A 20,053-nucleotide genomic window follows, 5' to 3' on the forward strand; every position below is an offset into this window, starting at 1 on the left:
GGTGCATGCAGAGCTGCAGCAGGAGTAGCTTGAAGCTGATTGAATGATACAGGGTAGCCGTCAATGTAACATAGCCAGCAGAATTCGTCATTTACTCCATTGCATTAAAATTCGTATCAGACCTGAAACTAGCCAAATGGCTTCGGATCTAAGCACTGTTTTGAACGAGTAATCTATAAACACGAATAAAATGAAGCCAAGCTGAATATTATCAAACAGCCTTTTACTGCTGACACAACTGCCTTTTACGAGGTCGTGATGACTTGCCCTGTAGTTGACAAGCTGTAAGGAAGGTGTTCAGGCACTGGAGACCGCAGTGATGTAGACAGCAACTACTACAGTGGGGAGAGAGAGCGGTGCGGCACGTGCCTGGATGGAGCGCGCCTTGTCCAGGTTGAGCACAGAGCGCAGCGTGCGCTGGCCGGCCTTCATGCCGGCAAAGAGGGTGCGGCCATGAACGTAGCCCACTTCCATGATCTCGTCGAAGGAGCCAAACTGGAGCGTCTTGTAGCGGTCAATGGGTGGCCGCACATACGTGCAGTAGTCGCTAGACTTGACCTCCTCCAGCTGCCGCACGCAGCTCACGTACGCCAGGCGTGACTGGATCTCGGGCAGGCTTGGGATCTGGGCAGAACAGTGACAATGAAGCCCTGATGCCACGGTGGCACGGACCCAGGGTGTCAAACCAAAAAACTAGTTCGGGCAGCTTCATTTCAATCGAGTTCAAGTCAATCAATACGCTTAATGGTTTGCAAATTGGTTCGTGCAAATTCACAAATTTACAAACTGGTTCAGTCAGTTTAACCTGATAAACAAATGCAAAAAATAAGGAGAATGAAATCGTGCGGTCCAGCGTCTCAAACCAAATTACTAGTAAGGAGACACCACAGAGGCATAACGCCAACCACGAAACTGGTAAATATTCACCATAACTTGTTGGAAGCGCCTTGGCACCTAGAGGGTGTTGCTCAGAGCCCCTCGCCGCGAGCTCCCTTCCCTCGCCCTCCTCGCCTACCGTGCGGCCACTGGGCCGCAAGACTTGGAGACGCCGGTGCCAGAGAGATGGCGCTAGTGGATGTGTAGGAGCGGGCGGTGGAGTGAGAGAAGCGTGGGGCGCGGGGAACTGGGGGGTGGGGACGCGGAGTGTGGTGCTGGTGTGTGCGTGTGTATGCCCGGAGGGGCTACAGCGAGGTGATCTAAGTAACAGTTCTTTCACGCAACCGCAGTGTGCCTCATTTCTTGGCATGCCGTAGAGAGCAGGCCCACATCTGGCGCCCAACGTTCTCTCCCCCCCTCAAACACGGGCTACAGGTCCATCCATGAAGATTGTCCTCGGGGCCCAAGTGCACGTAGCCGCCCCGTGCGGCTGTGGGTGGGCTGGCACCAGCCAAGGTGTGGCAGCATGCCGCTCTGACGCCATCGCCACCACGTAGGCGTCCTCAGGAGCACCTTCTGGGCGGCTCGTCCCGGATTTCCGCTGCTCGGTGCCAGAACCGCAGACGCCGTGATGAGCCCGGGGTAAGTCCGGTTGACGGGCGCTCGTAGAGGCTCGAAGCCCCAGAGCGAGCTGTAGGCTCTGCGCCCACCAACGCCTCCACGCCAGGGTTTCAGCTCCGCGGGGAGCTCAGCAGGCCTCCGACCCACGAACAGGGCTCCGCCGCTGACAAGGAGGCGAACCGCAGCCGCCTCGCATCTCCGAAGGGCGGCAGGACCCCCGGACCGTGGCAGCAGCTCCCGGGTCGAACCAGGAAGGCCCTCTGTTCGGCAGGCCCAAGCCGGACTCTCAATGCCACCACCAGGCCGGTGGCGCGAAGCTCCCGGGTCGCACTGGGAGGGCCCGCTGTCGGCAGGCCCAGGCTGGCATCGCAACAGCCAGGCACAAAACCACGCCTCACACCACCGCACAGGTGGCGCGCTGAAACTTGAAGCGGTGACTGTTGCGCTGCTGGTTGCTCCGTGGTAGAACCACGTGAGACCCTCACCCGTGGGGGGTAGACACTACCACACCCTCAGGTCGTAACGATGGGTGCGAACCCTATCGCCGGCCGTTCTGTCATTAGAAGCGGGACTCGCACCTTCTGGTTCCGCTACCACCTGTTCGTCATCGCCAGTGCGAACGTGATAGGCCTTGAGATCGCTCACGTGCACAAGACCCACCAGCTCGTCGCTTTCAAGCCACTGCATCTCATACGTGAGCAGAGTTGTCTGCGCCGTAATTCGGTATGGCCCTTGCCATTTGTGTGCGAGCGCTGCAGTAAAACCGCGTGCAGCATTGCTGAGTGGGTGCGTTCTCCTTAGCACTAGGTCACCAATTCTGTACACAAGGTGACGATGGCCTTTGTTATACTGCTCGGCTTGCTGCATGCGCGCCACGTCGAGATTCTCCCGAGCCGTGCGTTGCGCTGCCAAAAGGTGTTCCCGGAGCCTAGCCGCGTACTGCGACAGAGAAGGGGCGTTACCTGCCGCCGCGTACAGCAGTGCATTTTCCATTGGAAAAGCGATCTCTCTACCGAAGTTTAGGTAACGTGGTGTCAAACCCGTTGACCTATTTACGGTAGTCCTAGTCGCGAAAGCCAGCTCAGGCAAACGCGCGTCCCAGTCCTTATGCTCCTTGGTTGTCGCAACCAGCATGCACTTCAGGTTCCTGTTCACCCTCTCAGTGATGTTGCTCTGAGCATGATAAGGACTCGTTTTCCTGTGCCGAATGTGCAGCGCTCGACAACAGTCTGAAAAGACTTTGCTTGTGAAATACGAAGATTGTCAGTGATCAGGTCGGAGGGGAAGCCGAAAGGAGTGAATGTCTCCAACAGCTTCTCTACGATCCGCTCCGACGCTAGCTTTCTAAGGGGAAACAACTCCACCCACTTCGAAAAGTGGTCCGTTATAACCAGAATGAACTGGTTCCCTCGCGCGGATCTTGGGAGGGGTCTCATTACATCACACGCTACAATCTGCCACGGGTAGCTGCTTTCCACCAGCTTCATGAAACCCACAGGCTTCCCAGCGCGCGGCTTCGCTACCTGACAAAGAGGGCAAGCGCGGGAATAGCTCATTACGTCTCTCCTCATGCCTGGCCAGGTCGCGACACGGGATAACTTGTCGTAAGTCTTACTGCCGCTGCCACGCCCTGCCAGCGCTGAGTCATGAAAGTGCCGCATGAACCGTTTCCGCAACTTCCTTGGGACCACGACTCGAAAGGGGGATGAAACCGCCTCTTCGTCGTCCAGTTGGGGAATGTAGCGAAGTAATAAGCCATCGTCGCCCAGCAGATACGCGTCAAACCCCTCAGCGTTACCGGTGCAAGCTACGCCGCTCGCTAGCCTTTTCAGCACCCGCTGGCACAGGCCGTCTGCTTTCTGGGCCTCAATGAGCTCTTCCTTACTCACTACCTCCCCCCACGACAGATTCCTTTCTGCCTCCGTTCTCGGGGGGCGAGAAATCGCCGCTGCAAGATGCCGCTTCGCTTTCCCTTTGTGGCCGGCCTCGACTCCTTCGTCCGGCCTTTTCCTCCCCCTCTCGGGGCGGCGCGCGCCGCCCATGAAACCACTGCACTCGGCGCGCGCGCTTCCACCACCCCCTTCCGATAAGGGAAGCAAACTTTCCGCCAACATTCGGCGCTGATCATCGGATCCTGAAAAAGATGCGACGACCGCTTCTACATCAGTGCTCATCTTCCCTGACACCTCTCCCTGGCCTTCCTCAGTGCAGTAGAGTTTACTCGCCCCGTGCGGTTGCAAACCGTGCATCGGCGCGTCCGTGAAAGGAAAGAAAGGGGGTTGCGGCCCGTACTGATAGCCGTTCCTCCCCATGTCGAGCACAACACCCTCCCTCGAGGAAAATCTCTCCCCAGTATGACTGGAACAGTCAAACCAGGCAAGCAAACAAAATGCTGTCTGCGCTTTCTACAATCAAAAGCGAGCGTGAGTCTCACAGCTCCCTCTGCTTTTGCCGAACCCGCAGCTAAGCTCAAGGGTGTTTCGGCGGGCCTAACCCGGATTCTCCGTCTCCGGCAGGCCTCAAACATTTCGTCTCCTATTAGAGACACCGTCGAGCCTGTGTCAACCAGTGCAAAAAGTTCGCGACCGACCAATTGCACTCGCATGAAAGGGGGAGGAGAAGAGGGGTCTCCCTGCGCCCTGCATGCGGAGGGGGCCAGTTGCCCATCGGCGCCAGCGTCGGGGTGCTCTGGGGGCTCCCTCGCACACCCTCTGCCTAGCCCCCCCTTCTCGCTTCCCGCCGGCGACGACAAGCTACTGCCCTTCACCGCCGCCGGCGATCCGAGTTTCCCTGACGGGAGAAATGGCCAGGCTTGTGACAAAACCAGCACAAACGGGCCGTTTTGTCCTGCTGCCCCCTTCTGTCGCCTGCGTTGCTTCCGACCGAGGAGTTATCGTCTCCCCCTCCCGACCAGGTGCAACCCGGTTCGAGCGATTCCTCGGGTCTCGGCGGCAACCTGTAGCGAACCTTGGCGAGTAAATCCGCCTGAATTACACGCGCTTCTTGTGCGAGGGCCTCCAAGTTGCGAAAACTCCGGCCCCGCAGGTACGGTCTGAAACGCGGGTGGCATTGCCGGCACACGTGCGCTACCTTGGCCACGTCGGCTGCCTCGGTGTCGGCCTGTTCGTACAGCTCCTGCACAGCCCACACGTACTTGAGGCGACTCTCCTCAGGGTGCTGCGTGCGAAGGGCAAGCTCGTCCCTCATACGGTGTTCGTAATCGGGTGGCAGGAATTCAGCGCGGAAGCGGTCCTTAAAATCTGCCATTGACGAGAACGCCGGCGGCTGGCAGCGCCTCCACCGCGCAGCGGTTCCCACCAGTGCTATGGGTAGGACTTGCCTCAGCACATCCTCCTCCGATGCGCCCAGCGCCGTTTGGTAGGAATCGAGTTGTTGAAGGAACTCGTACACCGATTTCGCGTCATCGTAGCCGGAGTATGAGGGGACCTCAACGTTAAGGCGCGGCCGCGAACCTGACGCTACTGGGGCCACAACGGGGGCCACCGGCGCCGAACCGAGAGTTTGGTTAATCTCCGCGAACATCGCGGTCATCTGCCTCATCATGGAGGCGAGATCTGCGGGCTGCAACTGCTCAGCAGCCTCCCGCGCAACGGCGTCCACCGCCGCGTCTTCCCACAAGCCCTGCGGGCTCTCCTTCTGTCCCGTCTCACTCCTTGTGGTCGGGGCCATCGCGAGTGAACTATGTCTACAACGCCAAACTGCACACACGCCGGTACAAAACACTCCGCGCTAGCTACTTACGCAACGCGACAAACAAACCACATTCAGAAATCTACAATGGGAACAGAGGCATCCAGACAATATATGACTAAAAACTCAAGTAAACACACACCAAAATACGAGAAAGCTGCAGCAGGCGCACATCAGAATACACGAACGCACATTAGAATAAACGAACGACTTTTCCTCAAACGCTACATACCTTCCTACAAAACGCTACGTATATATACCCACAATGTAATGTAGTCACTTAAGCCGTTACACAAACACAGAACGAAGAACGCAAAAAAAAAACTTCAGGCTTTCGCAGCTATCGTAAAAACTAAACTAAGAAACCAAAACACCGCCATCAAACCAATTTACCATACATGCATCTATACGGCGGAAAGGTCCGTGAAGCCTAGTGCCCAAAATGGTGCTTCCTTGCCGGAACAAAGGAATGCCGGCTCAAACCGCAGTGGGCCCCTTCCCGGCCGCCGCAGAGAGCAAATGTCCACTGGTGGGCCCCACGTTCGGGCGCCAGATGTGGACCTGCTCTCTACGGCCGTCCAGAAATGAGGCACACTGCGGTTGAGTACAATGAGAAACTCTTTACTCACATGGAGCTCATTCTCAGTCTGCGTCCGGACACACACTGACACCAGCACCAAAAACACTCTGCCCCCCGTCTCAGTCCCCGCGCGCGGTTCTTCTTCAGCGCCAGCTCCCTCACCTCGCCGCCCGCTGCCCCGTGTCCGCCAGTGCCATCTCTTGGGCGCCGACGTCGCCAAGTCTTTCGGCCCGGTAGCCGCACGGCAGGCGAGGAGGGCAAGGGAAGGGAGCTCGCGGCGTGGGGCTCTGGGCAACACCCTCAATGCAAGAAGGTGTCGTGCCAAGGCGCTCCCCACAAACTTGAAGCTATTTACACAAAATTATTATTCGCTTTGTATGAAAAAATAGCTGCTTGCACAGCCCCAGCTGTGCAAGCAGCTATTGGGTTGCACAGCCCTAGCTGTGCAACCCAAACCACAGATTTTCAATGTTGTAAGGGTTCCTTACTGGCTTGAAGCCACATATGTAACTTCTGACTGGCTCTAACAATAGAATAGCCTTTTTTCAGCTTTTTGAACATACGACAGGAGTATTTTTTAGGCTGCTTAGCATAAGCAGAGTACAGTGTAAGTTAAATGTCCATGCCAGCTGACAATGTAGCAGCCAACTGCAATGCCCATGCTCTCTGGCTATTCCTTTTGAAATGGACTTCTGAAAGACTTGTTTAGCGAAGAAAACGATGTCACTGAAATAACTGAACAAACATTCGAGGCACTTTTTTCGGGATAAAAAAGGTTCCCCCTGTGTTTTGCAGCCTTACCTTGACCGTGTTAGAGATTGGGTTCCAGCGCTTGAAGAGCAGCCACCAGCCACTGAGGCAGTCGCCGTAGTTGGTCAGGTCAGTGTCGTCCTGGCTGCCCACGTCCACGGCTATGATGGTCTCAGCGCCCATTTCGCGCATTATGTCCGCTGGGAGGCCACAACACACGCACCAATGAGACATCCCCCCACTGCATCCCCCACCAAAGCGCTGTCTTTCAGAAGCCCCTGATTTCAGTGTGCCACAGCTGAGAGCACTAAGCAAGATTTGCAACCGCACGTTTGTGGCGCAGTTGCATACCAGTGCAGGCGACTGGAATAACCTGCCAAAATCTCAGTAGTGCACCAAAATAGTGTACAAAATAAAGCTAACTTGTCAGTGGTTATGCTTTCGTGTCCCAACACCCAACCTCAACGCTAGGCTGCTCATCTCAGCACACAAAGGCAAGCACTGTAGGTCCAACATTAAATTTCACCCACGTTAAATTTCAACCCCCTTGTGCTTCAAAACCTACTGCAGTCATCAAGGGTCGATTCCCAGTGCTGAAAAGCCAGCACAGAACACCAACAAGTGACACAATGCTTACCTACACTGTAAAAAGGGCTCGGTTAAATAAGTTGCTATAATGCGGCAGTGACTAAGGCGATCAACTGAACCTTGCATGCGTTGGGTACCAACAATGGTTGCTGCAAGTCAGTCATGAACAGCCCGAAACTGCCCATGTGCGGAGATGTCCGTCAGAACTGACCTAACCCAATCTATTACAGTGCACCTATTTAATGAATGTGCTTCAACACAAGACACCCTCATAAAGCTCTATTACCTGCCTTACAAAAGAATAAGCATCTGAAACCCCCTCACTACCATGATGTTAGAGTCCATACAGCCACAAGCCAAATTTGCTTAAATGGACACTGAAGTGAATTCGTCAGTCTAATTTGTGGCTACATTGTGAAGTTTAATTTAACCTGTAACGAGACTTTAGCCGAAGGCCACAGCCACAGTTTATATGCGATGGTCCACAGAAGAACAAACACCATGTGCCGTTTGCAGCTGCCGCACCAACTACAGATTTGCAATGCATTTTCATGCTGAGCGGCTCAGCCTTCAAAATTATGATTTTCGCCCCTTTCACAGCTACAGATGTTAACCGTTTCAAATGTAACATCTGTTATGTTAGTGTCACATCTGTATGCAATCTGTAACATCTGCAACAGTAATCTGTAACTGTTACAGAGGTTACAGATTACAGATGTTAAGCATGCTAGTAACCCACAAATTTAGCTTTGCAGACTTGCCAGTGTGTCGACATAGTCGATGCCAGCAAATCGTCCGGGAGGATGATGCGAGAAAAATGAGCACAATTTCGAACACAATTTTTAAATTCAAAACTGCGTGTGAATTGATTGAGACTACTTGGATTATGGCCTAGCAATTCTAGGTTTTAATCTGGAAAGGTAATTTTGAAAATGCTTTGAACTCACTTCAGTGTCCCTTTCGGCGACAAACAGTGCTTTGTTTCGTTAAAAACAGATGATAGGAGACACATAACTTCATAAATTAAATCTGATTTCATGATATTGGTACTTTCTGTGTTATTAAAAACAATTGCAGCCGTGAGTGGCACATTTGTATTCATGGCACTGCAACCTGCCAATATAGGCCAAACCCTGCAATAAACATGCAGACAACAAACATGCTTAAAGGATAAAGGTTTTCTACATAAATGCAAAGTATGAAGAAGCAAGCTTGATTTACAAAGCAAAAGAAATGCACACCCATACACAATGGACTGAGACAAGACAAACCACAGATTGCATGCTGGATCCAGCTAAATACCAGGGTCTCTCCTTTACATGCAAGCTGTTAAACTTACTTTGGTGGTAGAAACACCGCAAACAGGCTATATCAGGGTACGAGTGTATGCCATACTTTAACGTGTGTTTCAGCCCTGTCAAACGGACCTGCTGGTATGGCCACTCATGTAATGTTGGGTTTAAAAAAAAAGAATTTTTTTTTTGAGGTGTTGGTGAAACAGCGCAGTAACGGGGATGAAAGCAAGAGGGCACCCTACAAGCACTTGCAGTATCCCCTCTTTCTTTCATTCCCGTGCCTGCGCCGTTTCCACCAACATGCCATGAAACTAACTGGTCCAAATTCAAGCTTTAGTTGAAATTTCATTGCTAATCTAGGCCGCATACGTAAAAACAGCCTTTTTTTCTTTCTTCTAAATCAGAAGTTAAATATCGTATGGACTAGCAAGTAGGCTGTGTACAAGAATCATTAATTATTAAACTACATATGGTCAGCTTAAAGTGTAACATAAAAGACCAATGTGTTACTATTTCACATACTTCCCTTGTGTTCCTGTCTGCAAACACCCTGGTTTCAGGAGCAACAAAGCCAAGAAAAATTGTACGATCCCCCAACTGTGGACAAGTTCTGCTGACACACAGCACAGTCACACTCACTCAGCTAAGAGTCGGAAACTTGTCACCAGACTGATATAAATAAAAATAACATCTAGGAGGTAAGGCATTTCAACCCCCCCACTGAAAGCTCATTGCCAGTGAAGGTGGAATGAGAAAGCAATGCAATTATGAAGTTATAAACACCGAACGTAAATGTCGTGTGTAACCACGAGGAAAGTTTTCTGTCATTTCTGTTCTCTGCATGGTCTATTGTTTGTACATAGAGTAGCAATTGGAGGAGCTCAACAGCAAATGCGTTCAGATGACTGACAAGCTCTGGCAGCCTATTTCATGGTCCAGAAGTTCCCGTTTAGTGCCCATGTCCACGAGTTTAACAGGAAAAAGACTAGAACAACTAGAACAAGGCCTGTCCTCTCTCCAAACCAACTATTGCCCTCAAAGGGTGGTGCCAATTTTTGCTTGCGTTTAAGCAAATTTCAATACAATGTGACGTGTTCCAGCCCATTTATTCCCTTTGTTCTCCTTGCGCAACCATGGTTTGTCCTATGGCTTTAAAGACTTTGTGATCACACTACCTTCACTACCCACCTCCACAGTCAATAGATCTCTCATGAGGGAGCACTCTTAAGCAGTTTACCCAGATCTGCGCTCCACACCTCTGCTTTTAGTCTGTCATTACATTTTCTGGCTGGCTGAGCTTCTCTCAAATGCCTGAACGTTATCAACCAAATGCGAGGTAAAGTGGTGAAACAGTGCAAGCCAGCTTAAACATTTAAGGACGCACTAAAGTGACAGTGCTTTGCCTATTTTTTTAAAACAAAAGAATCTGTCCCAATAGCAATTTTATTTTGAAGTCACCAGCGACTGACTCTGCCGTAACAACATAGACATAACCCTGTATGCTAATCTCAGTGGCCAGGTAAATAATCCTGGAGCTCTGCCCAGAAGGCAAGGAAGAAAAGAGTCCTCCCCACTCACTGGATGCTTAGCTTTGATTCCGCATGACAGCACAAAAACAAAGTAGACTTGCAGTGCACAATCAAGGACACGCAATAACAATCTATAAGACGCGCCAACATGCGCATGCACTTCCACTGGTGCGAGTGAACGTAAAAATGGCGACCGACGGAACACAGTGAAACCCTCTGAACTCGGCTGCACCAATGGACTGGCACCCACGACCCCAGGCAGGTGGCATTGGTGCAGCCGAGCGCCAGCCCCCTGTGCATGCTGGCACGGCGGCAGCAGGACCGCAAGCCAGGGCGCCGCCAAGCCTTTACCTGGAACATTGTTCACATAGCAGCCGTCGACTAAGAGGTGGCCGTCGCAGGGATCGCATAGTGGTGGCAGGGGCCCCACGATGCTCATGCTGGCTCGAACGTAGTGCCACAAGGAACCTTACACAGAGCAACCGAAAAGGACTTCAAGCACCACGGAGCCGCTCCAACACTCGGGGGCCCTTCTAGTCCACGACGGCGACTTTCCACGTTCTGGCCAAACGGACACGGCACCCACAAGGGCCTTCTTTGGCTTTTGGTACTGCGGTGACATTTTTGCAACCACCCGCTTGTTTTGACGGCTGTCTCAATGCAATGTGTCATGGCTCTCTAGCGCATTTTGGAGCTTGCCACCACCAGCCTATTGCAGCACAAGGCAACACCCTGTGCGGGTGCCCCGCAACGGACGATCGCTACGGCCTGTGCCCCAGCTGCTGACGCACACACGACCTTCCGGCAGGCAGCCAGTTCAGGGAGCGACCAGTGGCTGCCCTGAAGCGGAGCGGCAGGACAGACAAGCACTAGCGGGAGGGAGAAGGGAGCTGCCGGGACGAGGGACAGAGGAGGGCAGACAGGCAGGCAGGGTTAGCCACATGCACACAGGCCACCAGGGGGAGGGGGGTGCAGCCCGGGACGAGGGACAGAGGAGGGAGGAGACAGGTGGACAGCCCATGAACGGGCTCACCTGGAAGATTGTTGACGTATCCCCCGTCCAGAAGCAAGTGTCCATCCACAGGGTCGCACATGGGAGGCATGTAGCCTGACAGAGACATGCTCGCTCGAATGAAGCGCCACAGAGATCCTGAAACAGGCCACACTTCAACACTGCAGTGCCTGGAGTACTTTGGGCGCATCTCCCCCGCACACAGCCAGCACCAAGTTGGAGCACTGGCTCTAGAACCCCTTGCGTGACTCCCTTGAGGGGCTGCCTCAACCCCCCCCCCCACCGTGTTGAAGGATGGTGGCAAAGGGTGGCTGAGTAAGGAACAATTTTTACCTGCCAATGATTGGTACACAGGCTCGCCCCAAGCAAATGCAGCCAAGTGGACACTTGTTTAACTTGTAACACAATTACTCGTAGGCAGGACTTCACTGGCAAAGAGTGGTGCCACAGATTGCACACATGTAAGCAAAAGTTAGAGCACACATGGGTGGTAAAAAAGAATGTGAGAGACAAAAACAAAACAAAATGAATAAAAAGAAAGCGAACCGAAAAATGGTGGCCCTGCCAATTTTTTTTTGCACAACAATGGCCTGAGACAAAAAAATATTCAGAAAATCAAGGGGAAAAAAAAAAGGGGGGTGGGGGGGGGGATATTTGAGGCAAATCGTGAGAAGTAAGAACAAGGCAGACACCATTGCCCTTTTTCTTGTCCTCTGTACTAAAAGACTAGCTGACAACCCAAATTTTAAGCAGATTATTTTAAAGGGACTGTGAAGACAACACACACAACTCCTCAAAGATTGGGCAGTTCACATTGCAGGCATTAGCAAGAGTTTAAACAGAGTAAAACCTCGTAGGAGACTTCACCTGCGTGGCCATTGGTTCCTTTCCTGCTTCCAATTATGAGACCTAAGCTCAGCCAATTATTTACCTAGAATACGACGCGAGTTCAACTGACCTCCCAGCACTCACTCATTTAAGAAAACGGGCCACTTTCCATTTTTGAAGGCCACTGTGCTGTTAGAAGAACCATACTGAGATGGCACCATGTGTCCAGCTTCAGGGGTTATTTGCCACTGAATCCTTGTTGATACCCAGTTTCGCTACGTAGCCATTATTCGTTGCCTCACTGCTGAAAAACACTGCTATTTCAAAAATGCACGCACACAATCTTCTTTGATTTGTGGCTGCTCTTAACTGCATTAGGCCACACAAGCAATATCAAGGGCCAAATGCGGGAAAGTGCCAGGGGCATGGCTCCAGCTGGTGAACACCTGGCGCATTTGTTATCCTGACATGACAATCTTCTGACTGAAGCCAAACTGTCTGCTGTTTTTGTAGTCCCTTTAGGAATTAACACGTTTAATTGCTCAAGAAAAAGAAAAGCAGTGATTGGTTGGTGTTTGAATAGGATGGCGTAACTGTTAAAACATGAAATGGAGGGGTGGCAGCTGGCAGACGGGCAGGTGGATGAGTTGTGGAGGCATGCTCGCCCAGTCAAAATGTTCAGGCATCAATCAACCAGTTTGGTCAGCGTAGGTTACGGCACACAGCATGGGAATTTACTGGTGCGCTACCTCATGGCCTAAGACTCGAGGCGTTGTCTAACTGCGCACCATGCTGCCCCACTGCGTCAGATGTATGTTCCCTGCAGGGCAGGGCTAGACAAACAAGCCTCTTGGGAGAAAGACAAGGGGGGGGGGAAACTTATTATCACATGTACGCATGAGGCTCTCTCGTTTTTTCCTTTTGTCTCTCACTCAATGCCCAGTGACCAAGAAACCACATTCCCCCACGGGTGCAACGCGAGACGGCAACAGGAGACCGCATGCACACAGGCTGCCTCACTGGATACCTCTTCCTTGCCCCTGTGCATGCACTGCTTGCCTACCCATTGTTAGAGGCTGTGCCATCCACCGAGGTGGCTGAGCACAAGGTCACGAGTTTCATTTGTGGCCGCAGTGGCCGTTTTTCCGCCAGAGGCAAAGTGCTCCATGCAGGTGTACTGTTGTGTGCCTTTTGAAGCATAAATAAATCACTCAGTTCTACCAATTTAGGGCACGCAAACATCAAAGTACTGGGAAGGCACGGAAATGCTTGCACCAAAACCCCAAGAGCATAATATACATCCCAGGTTCACATTACACTAGTATCTTGTTTGAGACAAGCCATTCGAGAGAATGGCTGTTTGCCCTTTTTTCTTTCGTCCTTGTCTCGGTGGTTTGCGCTGTGGTGCAACATTCCCAAGAGGTGTGCGTAGAGCTAAGGAACTCTCTCTGGCAATGCCAGTACAAGCAGGCCTGAAAGCTCTTCTGCAATGCCCCAAATTTTCACTCGATGCATGCTGTTGAGACAGCCGTAGCCAGATGCAAGCACCCCTTTCCTGAGCAGTCAGCATCTGCTTGTGACAAGCTGCAAAGCTGCAATGATGCCACCTTCCACAAAGCGCAACTCAAAAAGCAAAGCAAATACACGCCTTGAGCCAGCTTTTTGTTAACAGAAGCAAAAGCCAAACCATGAGAGCACAGCTGATGGCAGTGGTGTAATCAGCTGTAACTGAATTCCACTGTGAGATCACCAACGAAACAGCCATCATGCTACACATTGCATTCTACGTAACAAGCCAAAGGTGGCACCTCAATGCCGACCTAGAACCTTGGAAAGTCTTCGTCGTGAACTGTGGCCAAGAGAACACACCAATGTACACAACACAATGTTTCTCTGCACAGACAATTTAATGGGCAAGGACTTAAGAATGCACCAGGAAAAAAAGAGTGCAGTAGAGGCCCCATCTGTATTAGTGCCAGTGCAACACCAACGGCAACCAGCATGTTTGGGGTGTCTGTGCAATGCTCGAGGATAGCAATTACAGTACTAAAAAAGAGGGCACATAATTGAAAAGAACTTAGGCAGTTACTAACTTTGGTGTGTAAGTGCACTCAACGAGGACGTTACTGCAGATGAATGCTATGCCACAAGCACAGGACGAAGGCTTCAACGTAAAGTCAACATGCACCTGTTACGTACTAAAGGGCAAACAAACACTACACAATGAAGGATCACTGTATGCTGTGACATTTTTGTGCATACAACAGTCGTGCAACACATCCATGCCTAAAGTCTACAAAGGAAGGACAGCTAGGGGACATGCACTCTCCCTCATGCTATGCTACCGCTCTGCTTGATACAAGGCTTCAGGCTTGCACACGTTGCATTACAGAAAGGTAAAAAGTTAAGAATAATAAAAAAAAAGCTGATGTGGGCCACTTCTACAGTTGCTTAGCCGGAGTAACGTCAAACCTGTTTTAGCCCCTTGCTGAGCACGAGGTCGCGGGTTCGATTCCCGGCCGCGGCGGCCGCTTTTCTGATGGAGGCGAAAAGCAAAAACGCCCGTGTGTACGAGATTTCGGCGCACGTTAAAGATCCCCAGGTGGTCAAAATTAATCCGGAGTCCTCCACTACGGCGCGCCTCATCGCCTGCGCTGCGTCGGCGCGTTAAACCCTACAATCATCATCATCATCATCATCATCACGTTTTAGCCCCTGTTACACCCCACCTCCTTCTATCTGCTTTCCTGTGGAATATCACACTACAGTTGCATTTTGAGCATTTACGTGTACCACCTGAAAGCTTTTTCATGACAGTTTTCACTACAGTAAAACCTCAAAACAGTAAAACCTCGTTACAAGAGACACTCAAGGGACCTAGAAAACGTGTCTCTTGTAACCAAGGTCTCTCTTATGCAATGTTGCTAACATTGCGAACATAGGAAAACCAACCAAACCGTTTTCATTATGTCTTATAACCACGTGTCTCTTGTAACAGTGTCTCTTGCAACGAGGTTTTACTGTATAACGAACTTCAGTGTAACGAAATCCCGTATAAAACAAGGTTACAAGGATTAAGTAACTTGATGCCCACTGGAAACCATGTATGTTTAATCTCCATATAATCAAGTAACTGTTGCTGTAACTTCAATACAACAAAGTCTCTCGATCAAGAGAATTGACCCAGAAAGACAATTTCTCCGTGACGATGAAAACATCCCCGCGCGAGTGGCTTGGGTAACCCACGCGGGCGGGCTTCCTGGGCACACAAGCAAAAGGGTTATAAGCGAGAGATAAGCAGCTCCCTCCATTTTTTTTTTGCTGCGCTGCCAACGAAGGAGCGCAATGCGCTATGCACTCTCCCCTCTTTTCATCCTTGTTTTTTGACTGTCTCCCTCCACCTCTACCCCGTGCGAAGGCTGCCACTCCTATTCCCCATCACCGCTGCGGGCTACAACAGTAACTTGGCTGAACTCGTAGATTTTGCGTATGGTTTGGAAGAAATGGATAACACTGAAGGCATGGAGCGTTTTCTACAAGCGAAACCGCTTCACACACATGCCAACCGTGCGGCTGGATACCATGGCTGTGCCATGCGGTCGCTTCATGGCGCTTGTTACCACTTGCCAGAATGGAACTTGGGGCGATAATAAGGTTACACCTTCAAGAAAGAAAATGATAGTGCGGAAAAAAATTGCGCTGGGGATTGTCATCCACGCTGCTAGTGAAAGCGGCGATCAAAACTATATGACAATTTGCAAAGCCTAGAGTTCTCTTAACTCTTTCATTACGGCGGAAAAACGGCCGATTTTGAGTGCTTCCACAAAACTATTTTTTTCTCTTGAGCTACTAGACACATTTAGCATTGCTATGCATGTAATTGTAGCTTATAGATTGCTCTTACAAACACATACCAGCAGTTTTGTGAAAGGTACAATTGCTTACAGTTTATTAGTCAAATAATCAAGAAAAAATGCACAAAAAAGTATACACGCAACGTATATAGGCGATTGTAATGAGCCTAAAAATTATTTTAGAAATTCTAAGATATACAAATTGTTCCTACATTACTTGGCTATGATTCAATATATATATCAACGCTGTACACCAAGTTTTGTATTTTTGTGGGCCCGTCAACCTAGCGCAACTGACGGCTGTGCCACTCCTCGAAGCCACTCGAGTGCAAGTCGGTCATGCATCCAAGCACACTTTTTTTGTGTTCTGACACAAAATCCTTTTCACTTTAGTAGTAAAAAACCAGAAAAAAAAAATCCAGCGCTCTTGAGAAGTGTCGCGCATCGCTCCGTAGCGGTAATTTGACACGAGTGCCAGGCTATCATGAAGGTGATAGCGCGATATGACGCGGCCCATTGGGCAAAATATCCTTACCGTATGTTGTCCAGACCCTACACATCAATGTGAAAGCCGCAGTCGTCAGATAGGAAGCCAGTTTTGTTTATAAATACAGCCCAAATACAGTGGACGCCGTTTTCACACAACTCGCCACTACCGCGGGTTCAAATTTCACTCTTGGCGCGGTCTCTGCACGCGAAATATCAACAAAATTTAATAAAATCGAAAAATGAGTTGTCAATAAATACACCAGATGGAGTTAGTTGTCCGACAGGCGCGGTTTTTAGCTTTCGCGGGATGTTTGAAATCATCGAAACTCCGTGTCCGATGGACGCCATTTTCACACAACTCGCCACTATCACGGGTTCAAATTTCACTCTTGGCGCGGTCCCTGCACGCGAAATATCAACAAAACATAATAAAATCGAAAAATGAGTTATCAATAAATACGCCAGATGGCGTTAGTTGTCCACCAGGTGCCGTTTTTAGCTTTCGCGGGACGTTTGAAATCATCGGACACCGGCGTCCGATGGCCTATGGCGCCGTACTGAAAGAGTTAACAGACTGGCCATAGAGGACTTGGCTCATGCGAATGCTTTGAAACCGCGAGTTCTAGAACTCTGTTGCTGTAACGGGGAGTGCACCTGAAGACTGCCACAGCGCGGAGGACAATGAAGGGGCTCCGTGCGCTGCCCATGCACTCAGTTATGGCGAGAAAGATGACCAGGTGGGCCTTGAAGAAGTATGGAGATGCCTGGAAAATGATGGGGTCGTCCCTGGTGGGGTCACTTAGAGGACAACCTTGACACGGACTCTTGCGTAGTTGCTACCAGGGAAGTGACAGACAACTTCATCATGCAGGATGTGTTTGGAAACTTTCAAGGGGACCCAGGCAGTGACACTGACACCGAGGGCGAAGCTGCGAACAACCTCGAAGTACTTGCTACATGAGATTGACTGGGCCGAAGATGGGCCTATGAACGCAGTGTTGGAACTTTCGACGACGAAGACGATGCAAGCAGCACACACAACAGACCCATGGGCGATGAGGAAGAAGACGACTAGGAGAGGCGACAAGATGGCTGCATACATGAACGGTTTTCTGTAAATAGTGTAAATATATCGCTTTCTATCGAGGACGGCCTCCTCCCGTGCCTCCCTGGACGTTTTCCACATGCAGTGTTGGGCTATCTCTGACAATCAAACAGGTACAAAATAAGATTTCAGATTACTTTCAGATAAAATAAAGGGTCTTCTGAACAAGTCCTTACAGCTGCAAAGTACAGTGGTAATGTTTCGGCATGCTTGGTGGAGACTTTTGATGCAACGAAATTTCAATATAACAGACTGAAGTGCCGTTTTTTACAACTTTGTTATATCGAGGTTTAACTGATCGTGCACTTACTACCTTGCTTTTTAAAAAGGCCACTTTTTGTTAATGCAAGGTCAACAATGCTACACAACGTCTTCAGAGGCCAGTATCTCCAACAATTCTTGTTCCAATTCTCTATTATCGTGGTATCTTGTGATTGGTGGACACCACCTTGGGAGATAATGACTAGAATGTGGCAAATAGAGTGATGGAGGGCATGCCCGAAAGGTGTTCCATTTTTAATTACACCTGTTGCAGGCACTACTGGGAAGGGACACAATGATGTAATGCAATTATTAAAAAACCAACTAAAAATGATTAAAAACCAACCAAAAAACCAACCTCCATTGTCCAGAAATGACTAGTTGTTGCACAATGGCTGCAGCGTTCGGATTTCACTTATTAGGCACGTAACCTCTGCTACCTTCGCAAAAAGCTCACCAGCCAGGGCTTGCCTTGAAAACGTGAAATAGTTGGCAGAGAGGCTCATTAAACCAATGGCGGCAGTCAGCAGCCTGTGTGCATCTGGTCTTTTTTCTTTTTCCTTTTTCGCCAAAGTTTATGCAGTAAGTGCATTTTACATGCACTCTCATGGTTATTTGTGGCAACCCTCACTAAAAAAATACATTTATAATGCTAACCTATTTCACCACAGCTCTATGAAGACAACGCATTTTCTCTTGTCCTCACCAAAGTGCTAGTAGGCTTATCTCAACCGAGTAAAATTTAGGGGGGGGAAAAAAAAATTACATTACGAATTTTGTTACACTGAGGTTTGACTGTAGTCACTGCTTTTACAACGATGAACTCAAAACTGAAATCACAGTATCATTGCACTCTCTGGTACTTTTGAAGCATAAGAACACAACATATTACAGTGACCGTAATCATAGCATTAAACTACGCAAAATGTGAGTGCACCATTCCCCACAACACACACACACACAAAAAAGGTAGCTAGAGACTATGCACAATAGCCATTAGTAAAATGAAATTACTAGATACCCATGGACAACTGACTGGAAGGAGGCAGAGCACATTGACACACAACTCGTAACAGAGCATAACAAACAATTTGCTCCAGTGCCCATAAGTCACTAATGCGCCCAATGATTGCTCGTACATTACAGTAAAACCTCGTTACAAGAGACACTTAGTTATAAGAGACATTCGAATGAAAGCAGTTTGGTTGGTTTTCCTATGTTTGCCATGTTAGCAACATTGCATACAAGAGGCCTTGGTTACCAGAGACAAGTTTTTTTGGTTCCGTTGAGTGTCTCTTGTAACGAGGTTTTACTGTACAGTAAAACCTCGTTACAAGAGACACTGTTACAAGAGACACTTGGTTATAAGAGACATTTGGATGAAAGCAGTTTGGTTCATTTTCCTATGTTCGCCATGTTAGCAACATTGCATACAAGAGACCTTGGTTACAAGAGACACAATTTTTGGTTCCCTTGAGTGTCTCTTGTAACGAGGTTTTACTGTAGTTGTAAGGATGTCTCCTGAGTGTCTGTCTGACTTTTGAACAGCATTGGTGCAGTGTGAAAAAGCAAACTTGAAGTGTTTGTTGCCCAGAGGAGCATGTAGCAGTCGTTCCCATCAAAGCAGCCTACTGTGGGTTCCGTGAAGAGCCACACATAGGCCGTGCGTGTAGGCCAGGATTGTGCTTTCCCCACGCGCATCGTGCCATCAGAGCATCTGCTCGTCGCCTGACAATGGTATCTCATTTGTGTTAATTGAAGCAACATCCCAATAAAAAAACATGCCAACAACCACAATGCACGTGCGCGAGATGCTCAGCTCTGACAGGAGTCAAGTCACTTTTGTAATCACCACTGATATTGAAGGAATGCGTAAGCACAATGCTTATCACAAATGAATTCCCCACCCAAGGCAAGCCCCACAAACTACGACCTCGATTCTACTGACAGTGGAAAAAAAATCATGTTTTAGCATCGTCATTGCGGTGCATTCAAACTAGAGGATCCGAGTGTCCTGGTTCGAAGTGAGATTTGGTTAGCAGACGACGCGCAACACAGCATGTAATAAGAAAGGGCTCTGATGATGCATTGCATGCGGTGAGAGCGCAATCTCGCCCAAAACGCACTGCACATGCACCACGCTTTGCGGCACCCACAGTGGGCTCCTCTGATAGTACCGGCTGCCACATGCTCCCGTGTTCCCGTGAAGCATGCTCACTGTTGTACATGCCATGTGGCACAGCAAAAGTACAAGGGAAAGGGGTTTCCCTGCATCACGAATACCGTATTTCTGTGGCTGGACCAGGCAAGGGCCCACCCATTCACACGTGCTTCTTCCGAATTTCCGTTCTTGAACTGAACAAGTGCCCGCGCACCTTATTTCTGTTATGATCAGTTCCAAATTTTGAGCAGTACTTTACGCTGAGTGCTCTATCTGAAGGCAACTTGTACCCCTGCCAAATGTCTAACACATGGGGAAGACTGACCACCCACTTCTTCAAGACGCCACCCTCTAATGCAGACTCCCAAGCGCGCCCGCACGCGCGGCGCCCCA

At 49.8% G+C, this 20,053-nt stretch overlaps 1 protein-coding gene across 4 annotated transcripts in view; it reads right to left on the reverse strand.

The window, feature by feature from the left end:
* Nucleotides 1–20,053, reverse strand: part of Sws (patatin like phospholipase domain containing sws) — a 180,110-nt gene that overhangs the window by 14,132 nt on the left and 145,925 nt on the right. For 2 of the 4 annotated variants that reach the window (XM_077673122.1, XM_077673109.1), the window contains exons 28-30: nucleotides 10,984–11,100; nucleotides 6,590–6,738; nucleotides 370–624 (exon numbers count right to left, since the gene is read on the reverse strand). In XM_077673122.1, coding sequence (XP_077529248.1) covers nucleotides 370–624; nucleotides 6,590–6,738; nucleotides 10,984–11,100 — 521 coding nt within the window. Of the gene's footprint in view, nucleotides 1–369; nucleotides 625–6,589; nucleotides 6,739–10,301; nucleotides 10,419–10,983; nucleotides 11,101–20,053 lie in introns of all 4 variants that reach the window. The other 2 variants (XM_077673115.1, XM_077673128.1) reach the window with 2 other exon arrangements.

This window comes from Haemaphysalis longicornis, unplaced genomic scaffold, assembly GCF_048455015.1.
Source record: "Haemaphysalis longicornis isolate Haplotype H1 unplaced genomic scaffold, Haemaphysalis longicornis Haplotype H1 scaffold_1, whole genome shotgun sequence".
Taxonomy (NCBI): Eukaryota; Metazoa; Arthropoda; class Arachnida; order Ixodida; family Ixodidae; genus Haemaphysalis; species Haemaphysalis longicornis.